Source organism: Colletotrichum lupini, chromosome 9 (genome assembly GCF_023278565.1).
Source record: "Colletotrichum lupini chromosome 9, complete sequence".
Taxonomy (NCBI): domain Eukaryota; kingdom Fungi; phylum Ascomycota; class Sordariomycetes; order Glomerellales; family Glomerellaceae; genus Colletotrichum; species Colletotrichum lupini.
Genome location: NC_064682.1, coordinates 584,686 through 595,389, shown reverse-complemented (window position 1 = coordinate 595,389; position 10,704 = coordinate 584,686). Strand labels below are relative to the sequence as shown.

Here is a 10,704-nt window from a genome sequence, read left to right as displayed (position 1 = left end):
TCCCAAAGCTTCGGGAATGAAGCAAACTCTAATTGCGTCTTAGACAAATTGGAAACTCATCCCACCGGCAACCACCGAGTCGCAACTTAGCATGATGAGGCTCTTCTTCCACCTTATTCTCCGCCAGTTCCGTAACGACTAATGGCGGAAACTTCGTACAACAGCGAAACCGAGCCGGATAAAGCATCCTTCCCCTAACCACTCCACAACCCCCGTCAACAACTCTCTTTAACCCATACCAGCATGGCCATGGCCTTGTTGTACTGACCAATTGACGAAGAGAGGAGGTCTCTACCCAATAACGTAGGCCGGTGGGATACTAAACACCCAAGTACTTATAGATTCGCATGCGGCTACAAGCGCCGCATCTGTCATCTGAACTGTAGTCTGCTTGGCCCTGTGCAAATCGTCTGTCGTGAAGTTCTATTCCATTCGCTCAAGACTTTTAGTCAGTTACACTCGTTCTTTAACAAGTTATTTTGCGACACTCGCTCCACTCACCATGCACTTCTCTTCCTCTTCTCTTGGCGCCCTTGTTGTGGTCGCGGCTGGTGCCGCCGATGCCGCAAAGTGCCCTATCCAGTTCGATGGCAGAATCCCAACAAACTTCACACCCGCCTCTTTCGACACCTCTGCGAGTCCCTTCAACAATGGCTTTGTTTTCGGCAAGGGTCTGAAGGCCAGTGACGTTGTCACTATTCCGACAGGCTTGTCGTCTCTGGTAAGCCACACGTCAACATGAATCTTTCTGGCAGCAGTTGACCGATCTTCCCTAGCTCGACGGCCCGGCAAACAAGCCTTTCCAAGTCAACATTGACGACAGATCCATCTTTGCGCCCACCGAGACCAATGTGCAAACGGGCTTCCGCCGCGCAGAGATGCTGCCCATGAGCAATAACGGCACCGACCCATCCACCTCCGGCATCAAGACGGTCCACTGGAGCATGATGAAGGACCCTAAGAAGCCGCTTAACTTAACCCACGAATACCAAATGGTCTTTTTGGAGAGCTCCATCTTCAGCTCGAACCAATTCGCACTCTAGTACGGCGATCTCATCGGCATTCACCCGGCGGACCCGGATGTTCTCCACCTGTTTGGCAACTCCAACACCAACCCGTCGCCGGAGCTCTTCAAGACCAAGTTCACTGAGGGCGTGTTCCACAACTTTGCCCTGACTTTGGACTTTGGCAAGAAGTGAGTGCATGATATTGCTTCTGTGACTGTAGCCGGCTTTACTGACATTGATATCGTAGCTTGACTCGGGTGTACTATTCTCAAGGGAATGCCCCTCTTGTCGCTCAGGGCCAGCCCATCGAGAACGACATCTCGGGACAGGGACAGTTTCACTTTGGCGTTTTGAAGAAGTCGATCAACGGCACCGGTGACCTCACGAAGTCCGGTTTCCACGAGTCTGGAATCAACGAGGGCATCATTTTCGGTTCCATCTTTGAGGAGGACAGCATCGATGGCTGTGTGACCTTGTCTCTTTGATTACCCCAGGGTCTTCTTTGAGTCCCTGCCTTTACACAGATCTCCAGCCTTGGGTTTTGATAGAATATGGCTTCCAATTCACATTGGTTTCAATTAGGGGTATGCTAGACTAATTCAGCGTAGTGATGCACTCGAAGTCATTCGTCAAGTCCAAACGCCAGTGATTCCGATACTGCTCCTGTAGACACATGTCCAATTGCATCAGGCCATCTGCCAAAAACAACGTCCCATTTTCGAACCGCCAACCTCAGATCTTCCACTTGAGCTCCTCCAAAACCTCTCTGGCAGCCCTCTGACCCGCAAATACCGCGCCCTCCATGTACCCATAATGCTTCGTCGAGGTCTCCGTGCCAGCCCAATGAATAGCCCCAACCGGCTTCCGAACCCACTCCCCCAGCAGCGTCCACATCCCCGGCGCCGGCGTCGCCATCGGGCACCCGAGAGCCCACTCCTCCTCCATCATGGTGTGGAAGAAGAACTCTTCCGGGTCGAGCGCCTCCGGACCGAACGCGGATGCAAAACCAGCGAGGGCGACGGCCCGTTTCTGGTCCTTGCTGAAGCTGATGAACTCTCGCGCCTTCGTGCCGACGATGAAGCCTGTGAGCTTGGCCGGGCCCCCCGACTGCGACGTCGCGTCGTAGGTCACGCTGAGGAAGCCGGTCGGGTTCGTGCTCTCTCCCGTCAGGCCTCGTTCCCTCCAAAAGGGGGTTTTGTAGGTTGCGTAGACTTTCATGTAGGCTCCCATCGGCATGTGCTGGAGCAGTGTGGTCTTTTCTACCGGTAACCTTGGCTCGAAGTCGATCTTGAGAATATGCGGTGGCGGGATGGCGGAGATGATTCGTCGTGAGCGGTATGTTCCTCTAGACGTCCGGATGGTCGCAAGATTCTCGGTGTATGTGATGCCGCAAACTGGTTCCTCAAAGCGAATGCCTCCGTCTCCCAGGTGCTCTCTCAGCTTCTCGGCAATGGCTTGGCCTCCCCCTTGTATGAAATGTTGCTGCGCTCCATTTTCGCAGCTCAAGCCTGACGTGAGACTGACCACGCCCTTGAAAAAGAACATGGCGTGAAGCATCGAGATGCAAGACGTATTCTGCCCGATCGTTCCTTCGAACGCCAAGCTGCCCAGATCAATGGTAGCTTGTGTCCAAGCCTGCTTCTTCAACCATTCATGCACCGTCATGCGGTCAAGCTCTGCCGCGTTCGGCGTCTGCCACGGCTCTTCCATGTTGACCGTCTCACACAGTTTTTCGAATCGGCGGACGAACAGACCCGTATCCAGAACCTCCCACGGCCTCACCGGCGGAATCAGGCCCGCATAGCTTCGCGCCTTGCCCCGATAAGCCAGCACAATTTTTCCCTGGCTGGGTGGCTTGAATAATGGCACATCGAACTCCTTTGCCAGAGCGTGCATGAGATCTTGCTTGTGACCGACGAAAGAGGCCCCGACATCCCAGTAGTCGCCATTGTCGAGCGGTATCGTCTTTGCGCGTCCACCAACGCGGTCGCGCGCCTCGAGTAAAAGGACCTTCTTTCCAGCATCCTTCAGGAGTCGTGCAGCCGCAAGACCAGAGTATCCAGCACCGATGACCACGCAATCATATATAGGCGTGGTGTCTGGTGTATATTCCGTCGTAGATTCACCCATTATTGCGAGTTGTTGCGTTGAGCTGGGCAAAACAGTGTTTGAGAAGAACCCAAATTTCTCGATTTGTGCCAGATGGCAAGAAAGTTTGGAGCTTTTGTCCACGGAATGCGTAGTTCTTGACCTTCTCAGTTCTTCGTCTGCACTCAAGTACCCGTCCGATGATTGTTTGGACCTGCTAGCGGGAAGCTCTCTAGCGCTTACAGGAGATTGGGAGGATTGTCAGCCACGCCTGGATTGGGGACCAATCACAACGCCTCGTAATCTCCCTTGGGCTCCTTTGTCTTCCTTCGTCCTGGCTTGCTTGGCTCTTCAATCTCACATGTCTGTGAGTCTGGCTTGACCTCATGTGCATAAGCCACGGGTTTTGGTTTGCTGCGCACGTGGCAGATAGGTAACCGATATTAAATTGCAATGGGAGGAACGATCGTTTGTCGCGATGATCGATGCGCCTTATGATCACTAAAGTGCGTACCATTGAATCGCGGCGACGACCCTCGGAAGTTCCAAATGTGGACGAGGAGTGACGATTGGGGCAAGGCCAACTAGCCAAAGGTCTGTTCCGTCACTACAAATATAAGCTCCTGAGCCCCAAATTAGCATGTTTGCGGTTCAACAGCCGCACTGGATTCTGATGTAGACCCCAGATATCTAATCCGTATAAGCTATCTGAATGTAAAGCTTTCATTCTAGATGTCTTGCTCGTAGTATACAACAACAAGTCAGCTGTAACATTGTCGTGTATTCACATGAGAGCGAGGTGCTGAGTTTCCTGTCTCAAACCTTACTATTCACTCCTGAACAACAGTTTCGAACCGCGCAGTCTTAAGCAAGAAGCCCATAACGTACTTGTTGGGCTTCATACATGTGTCGTAGAGACATCTTTCAGCGTTCTGGTCGTGGGCGGAGCATCTCCGTTATCCTTGGCCGGCTTGATCTCCTTTTCTTTTGCAATCCATTCCTTCCAGTCATGCACCTCATTCATGTCCTTATACTGAACAGGAGGGCTTTCTTCCTACGGCTCCTCCTCGCCTCCCGAGTCTTTACCCTTACATTGCTCAGAACCCTTGCATCCACAGATACCCTCGCAGACAGGTTCCATCATGCCCTCGGGTATCAGCTTCGAGATGAAGGGTATCTTGAACCCAACGCACTTCTTGAAGCATTCCCCATGACTCCTGTGACCCTTGTGGCCCTCATGCTCCTTTTGACCTCCATGACCTTCCGCTGAGGATGCCCGTGTCCCGTTTGTTCCTGCTAAGCTTCTAGGCGACTTTTTGGGAGGCAGATGCTTGTCGAGATGTTTCTTGCAGTGCTGCCAATTTGGCGCTTGATTGCCCTTGGTGTCTTTCCCCCCTAGATGTGCGGGATGCTTCATCTTATGATGTGATGACTTTGTTTCGTGATGGTGTTTCATAGAACAGAACGATTGTTCCCAGGGCGCGAGGTTGCCTTTCTCGCCATCTTGGCCATGATCTCGATCGCCCCCTGTAGGCGGCGGAACGTTGGTGACGTTGAATGATGTGGGCGTCTGGACGGAGGCTGTGGCAACGGCTGTCTTGGTGGGAATGGCGATGGCTGCTGATGAGGCCAGGAAGAACGCCAGACAAAGAATTGTAGCCTTCATCATGGTAAGCAATCAAGAAGTATGAATATATACAGAGAATGAGTAGGCAGAGCTTACATGAACGAGCAGCTAGGCACCGAGTGCTTTCTCTTATATCTCTTTGGATTCAATATCATTATTAACATGCTCCAGACAAAGGCTACCTTGATCCGAACCTTCTCATCAGAGGAATTTTGTGCCTGAATGTAAGCTTCATTAAAGTTTCCTGAGCCATGCGCATTCGTAAGACAAGTGAAGCAAGGTTCAGTGCCTGTGTCTACACTCATCGCACTTTGCCGTATGCACATCTTTGAAAAATCGGGTGAGAGGTAACGGAGTAGGTATTCGGCTCAAGTCGGCCGTTCTGGATGTCTATTAGGAGGGCTGTCAATTCAGTTGACATGGGATGTTTTAGCGTTCCGTGTTCGCTGACTCAGGACCTGCAGAGCTTCTGTGTCTTCGTAAGAAACTGGAGAATACAGCTTCTCTTCCTCGTGTCCGTAATTTACAAGCCAGTGGAAGTGCAGCGTTTAAGAGACGGCTGTGGATTCCACCGTTGTTGCATTGCTGTACGTGGATTCACCTTGAACCCTCGGGTATCCAGTATGAGGGCGCCTATGCTCTGGAGTCGATTCAACGACCGACGTCTCTATCGTACACCTTTATCATGATCACAAGCCGTAACAGCGAGATCCTACAACGGCCTCATCTTGAACACACATGACTCCTAGCAACTCACTTCTCTTCCTCGCCTTCACCTTCACCTTCACCTTCACCCATCTCCTCGTCACCATTTTCGCCTTCTTCCCCGGCATCGTCATCTTCATCATCGTCATCGTCGTCGTCGTCATCATCGTCGCTCGACCCAGAGCCCTCGCTCTCTCCCTCGCTGCCAGGGTCATAGTCTTCTTCGTCTTCATCTTCATCCTCCTGGAGCGCCTGCTCAGCCTCAAGATGAGCCTTCTGGAGCTCCGTCATGCCGTTTGCTTCCGCGTCTCCATTGGCATCAGCGTCGGCGTTTGCACCCTTCTTCTTCAGGTTCTCAGTCAGCTCCATCTTCGCCTTCCTCTGCTCCGCCATACTGCGGTCCTGCAGTCCGTGGCGCTTGACATAGGACTCGTCGATGCCGCCGTAGTCTTCCTGGTCCAACATGCCGAACTCAATCTCCTCGGTGGCGTCACCCTCGGTGAACACCTCCACCACGATGTTGAATGTACGCTGCAGAACGCTTGTGTAGCTCATGGCCACAATGCGGTCGACGGGCAGAAATACTAGAGGCTTTTTGAAGCCGTAGAGAATGCCATTGGGAAGGAAGAAGAGGTATCCGTCTTTGGAGCCGCGGAAGGCCTTGACGTGTACCGCCTTCTCATTCGGTCTGTGCGGCTGGCGGACGAGGCTGTGGAAGATGTTGGGATCGGCTGCGACGATTTCGGCAGGATTGCCGGCGGAGCTGAGGTGTGTCGTCAACGCCCAATCAAAGAGGCCACGGTAGGTGTCGGAGACTGCTGATGCAGCGTTCGCTTTCGGGCCTTCGATGGTGCCGGGCTTGGGGGCTGTGGCAGGCACTGTGAATACCAGAGCTTCCTTCTCGGGTGAGGTTTTCGTCGGGAGGCATGTTCCACGGGGAAACAGGACGTAGTTGTGCTGCACCTGAGTCTTCTCGGGTACGGGGAGGCAGAAGAGGTACTCTGAAGCGCAAGTTAGCTTGGCTGGGATGTTACGTTCCTGTGCGGTTGGAGACGCACCAATGTCATCCCAAGCGTAGATGATGCCCTCGACGGGTGCAGTGGTATTCGGTAACCGCGCGTAAAAGAAGTTCGCCGTGAAGCAGAGCTCGTACTTCTTGCGCTGGGGCACGGAGACGGAAATCTCCTTGATCACAAGGAGAACCTCTTCATCGGCAGCGTTTCCGGTCCCGATGCTTTTCGGTACAGGCTTTGCAGCCACCCCGTTTGTGTTAGACGCCTTGAAACCGTTCGTAGGGCCTTCTTCTATCCGTCTGCGTTTCGATGCCGGTTCGGGTCCGTTGATCTGCTCGTGAACGAAGCTCGCGATATTGTTGAACAATGCGACTCGATCAGGTGTGTCTGAGTAGTCGAGAATCAGCATTTGAGACTTCAAGAAAAGAAAACTGCGCAATTGGAACGGAGGGTAGTACTGGCTGCCTTTTGAATGCCCTGCAAGATGTCGGGTCGCGACTGGAAGACGGCTTCCAGCCGCTGGCTGTCGAGGCCGGCAACCATTTTTTGGTGAAATATTTGTTTTCTGTCCCAGAAATTCGGTGTCTTCTTGATGATGGGTTCGATGAAATTAACGAGATGGCGGCTGATTCGAAATGTCTGGGTAGAGGAAAGCGTCCCTTTGAATGTAGTGAAGTTTCCGGATTGTTTTCTCTGTCTCGACGCGACGTCGATAAAAAATTATGTGATGTGACGTGTTGAAGCTGGCGGCTGTTTGCTGAAGCGGCTGTTCCTGGTGCACTGCGGCACGGACTTACATAATGCGGCGGTAACAGGCCTATAGCAATTTGTATGGCGAACACTCGGGGCGGGCAGCGCCCCTTTTCTTACGAGGGGCCACTGATTCAGTCGAGTCTTCAAGGTTCAAGGAGACAAAAGCGATGGCAATACTCGGCATTTACGGCCCTAATTGTCAAACACCTCGAGCCCTGTGGACCATGGTACTCTGATAGTTCAGCATAGGTATGTTTGGTCATCCCAATATTTCTCCAATATCTACAATTTCCAAAGTATGGTGGTCGTTTCTCATTGCCAATTCCATGCTTCCGACCACCACAACAGCAGTTGCCCAAGAACCTTACATCATTGTTGTTATTTCCAGTATCCTTACTTCGCCAGCTGGATATAGGTGTGAGACATATTCCAGATTAGCTTGAGGGAAAGCAAAGCAAGTTGGTAATACTGCGTAGAGGAGCTCGTTCATAATAGCATAGGTATTTGATCATCAGAAGTTAAGTCGCAGTGAAGGGAGAAAAAAAATACAGGTGCGAGGTCAGCCTTGTCTTATCTTTTTCCTTATCGCCAGCTAAGGGAGCTTGGACCATCCTTGGGGAACTTGCATTCCCCTGGCTGCCCCTGAAAGATGCGACGTCACAGTGGAGGATGCGCCCAAGGCCCCAAATGCAGTGGCACTGATTTGGCGCGCATCTTGACCCCGCGGTTTCCACTCGTCTGCTGTCACCAGCACATTAGGTAAGTCACTGCCGGGTGCCCCACAGCTTCCTTTCCTCGGAGGTCAGGCAACATCACGGACTTTGCACCTCCAACCTCGAGTCTTGCTAACGCCAGTTCCGCCCATGGGGTAGGCTTTGAATACCGAGCCTTCAACAGCACCCTAATCTTCCCAAATAATCATACCCTGCTGAGCGATACCATGTCATTCTCCAATATCTACACTCACCGCAAGGTCGCGGAAACGGCGGCCAAGGGCTGCGATGTCTGCTACCGTGCCACAAGTAGCGTCCTGGTCGCTCCCGAAAATAAGGTAAAGCCCATAGTTTCTTCCCTGAAATGCGCAGCTAACTCGATCTTTAGGACTTTTTCTACGTTTGCCCCAGTCATCTGAAAGACAAGAACTTCTGCTCACCTATCATCGACAAAGAGGCCGTTGAAGCGAAGAAGAAGAAGGCTCTCGAGGACGAGGTTGCGCGTGTGAAGAAGGAGTACGAAGACAAACAAAAGAAGAAGAAGGAAAAAGAAGAGAAGGACAAGGAGAAAGAGAAAGACAAAGACAAGGAGAAAGAGAAAGACAAGGACGACAAAAAGACAGAGGACGAGAAGAAGGAAGACAGCGTCAAGGCAAGCTCTTTGATATCCCGCTTGTTGCTTCTTGAGTCTATCGGAAGACTGGTTTCTTGGGATATCGGCTAACAAACTTCAAGGACGGCACCGAAACGCCATCTCCGGCCGCGGAAGAGGAGCCACGCGTATTCGCACTTCAAAAGTATGAGCTCTTTTGGCGTGCTATATGAACAAAGTTGGCTTCAGCTAACACGGCTTAGGAACTTCTTCGGAGCCCGACTTGAGAAGAAGCGACAAATGGAGATCGCAAAGAGGAACCGGGAACGTCTTCAGCAACCAAATCTATTTCCATCAGTTCCGAAAGGCATGCCGGGTAGTTGAGAGATATTCACCACCGAAGCCCGAAAGACGAGACCGCAGTACAAGCACAATCGCCGGTTCCGCAGCCATTTCATGACCGTCAGCCCACTCGGAGCACATGATTCTCCATGCCACCACCCGGACCAGCCTGTCCTCATATACCTACTCGTCTGTATATACCCCCAAGTCAAGATGGTACCCATTACTAGGACAGGGATTCTAAAGCAATTTCTGTTCTAATCAGTCCTGCTGCATTAGCTCTCTCTATCTGGAGTCGGCACCGGCTGTCATCTTTTCTCGTGCGGACAACGCTTCGAGGTTGCATTCCACTAGGGGAAAAGACATCATTGTCCAAGGAACAGCTCGTCATTGGTTCATTTACGTCTCTTTGGTCGCGACTTGGTTTACCTATATGCAGGTAAGACGACTGTAGTGGCCTTGGTGGGCCGGCGAGTTGCTGGGGAACCACAAGCTGCCGTGGAGGGCACTTCCGTCAGTATCCTTGGCGGCGATCATGGGCGTGTGACTATGAGACCTGGCAACTTCTCACTGGCCAAGCCAAGGATTACTCCAGAGATCCAGAGCTTCGATCTGGCGCGGAGGATCATAGCGGCTGTTTGCCGAAGGACTAGGGACTTCCGAGGGAGAAAACCCACGATGATTCGGTTTACCCCGCTAACCTCGATGCTCGAAGGATGCACAACTGGGGTCAATTGGGTAGATTTATGTTGTTTGGGCCCTTGCTGTCGGGTCGACGAAGGAAGCCGGCGATAGGATCACGCGGACGACTAAAGGCCGAAGATGCCGCCCCACGGCGATGGAACCCTCTATGTTGCCAACAGCACAATTTGATCATATATCCTCCACTGATTTCGTCTTGGCCATCTCAATGCAGTGCATACTGCGAATCTCTATACGCCCTGATTCGTTCGAGGCCCGAGGAGAGGGGGACACACGCAAAGTTTGCCCGGCAGCGTAAGCCATGACGCATGTCAGCACTAGGCCTGACAAGGCACTTGTGTGGCGTGAAGGAGACAGCTGGAGTTCCATGAAGCAGCAAGCGAGGATGGCACAGGCCGCCCCAACCTGCAGGAAATGGTGTTGATGGTGGTATCTTCCCGAGACACTACTGGGAGACTGGGAATGTATGCTGCCGAGACGTTCGTCGTGGTCCACAAGGCCAAAGAAACACCCCCAACATCCTACAGTAGACGGTAGGCGGCATGCATCTCCGTCCAAGAGAAGATTAGGGCTGACACGGACTGCTGGATCCGCGTGCTACCCGATGTCAATCGGATGGCGATCAATCGACACGCCTTGGTGAGCACTGCTGCGAAGAGTTCCTGTTTTAGAAGTCTCTCCCGAGCGTTTGGTGCATAACGTAGCTAGCGCTTAATACGTCTGCTAAATCCCTCCTGCAACTTACTTCTTCATGATTCGAGAAGCCGTAGCTTAGCTTCTACCAACAGGCGAATTAACAGTTCATGAATATTGAAGGGTGTGATGAGGCTCCTACAAGGCCAATTCTGCCTCTCAAGCTGGGCGTGGCTTACACTACTCCAGCCCCTCCATATTACCGGTACTTCCCAGCCTACAACCTGCTTATGAGGTTCCAGTCATCTCTCCGTAAATCCTCGGGGCATGGAGAAATGGATCCCTGCAATTTGCAAAGCCATGGCAACGGTAAGTGCCGCGAGTGAGCATGTACAGGATCAGGGCAATTTGCTTATTCGGGCAATACGAAACGGGGAGGGCCCAAAGCCCGCTCAAACCAACGTCGAGTTGTCGACTAGTGCTTTCTGCCTCGGGCGGCCGCCACAGACATGCATACGCACGCTGACAT

General features: G+C 52.3%; 4 protein-coding genes across 4 annotated transcripts; 2 read left to right on the top strand and 2 right to left on the bottom strand.

Moving 5' to 3' along the window:
* Positions 1-502: 502 nt before the first annotated feature.
* Positions 503-1,492, top strand: CLUP02_16094 (uncharacterized protein; the record flags this gene model as incomplete). Its single annotated transcript, XM_049295018.1, has 4 exons — positions 503-721; positions 777-995; positions 1,044-1,195; positions 1,255-1,492. 4 exons carry the CDS (start codon positions 503-505, stop codon positions 1,490-1,492), a joined length of 828 nt encoding a protein of 275 aa, XP_049152165.1.
* A 247-nt stretch (positions 1,493-1,739) lies between these two features.
* Positions 1,740-3,137, bottom strand: CLUP02_16093 (flavin containing amine oxidoreductase; the record flags this gene model as incomplete). The annotated part of the gene is made up of 1 exon (XM_049295017.1): positions 1,740-3,137. One exon carries the CDS (start codon positions 3,135-3,137, stop codon positions 1,740-1,742), a length of 1,398 nt encoding a protein of 465 aa, XP_049152164.1.
* A 1,012-nt stretch (positions 3,138-4,149) lies between these two features.
* On the bottom strand, positions 4,150-6,983 carry CLUP02_16092 (uncharacterized protein; the record flags this gene model as incomplete). Its single annotated transcript, XM_049295016.1, has 3 exons — positions 4,150-4,712; positions 5,766-6,827; positions 6,899-6,983. 3 exons carry the CDS (start codon positions 6,981-6,983, stop codon positions 4,150-4,152), a joined length of 1,710 nt encoding a protein of 569 aa, XP_049152163.1.
* Positions 6,984-8,133: 1,150 nt separating this feature from the next.
* CLUP02_16091 (uncharacterized protein) lies at positions 8,134-8,731 on the top strand (the record flags this gene model as incomplete). Its single annotated transcript, XM_049295015.1, has 3 exons — positions 8,134-8,244; positions 8,295-8,552; positions 8,642-8,731. The coding sequence occupies 3 exons, from the start codon at positions 8,134-8,136 to the stop codon at positions 8,729-8,731; spliced, it is 459 nt and encodes a 152-aa protein (XP_049152162.1).
* Between the last annotated feature and the right edge of the window lie 1,973 nt (positions 8,732-10,704).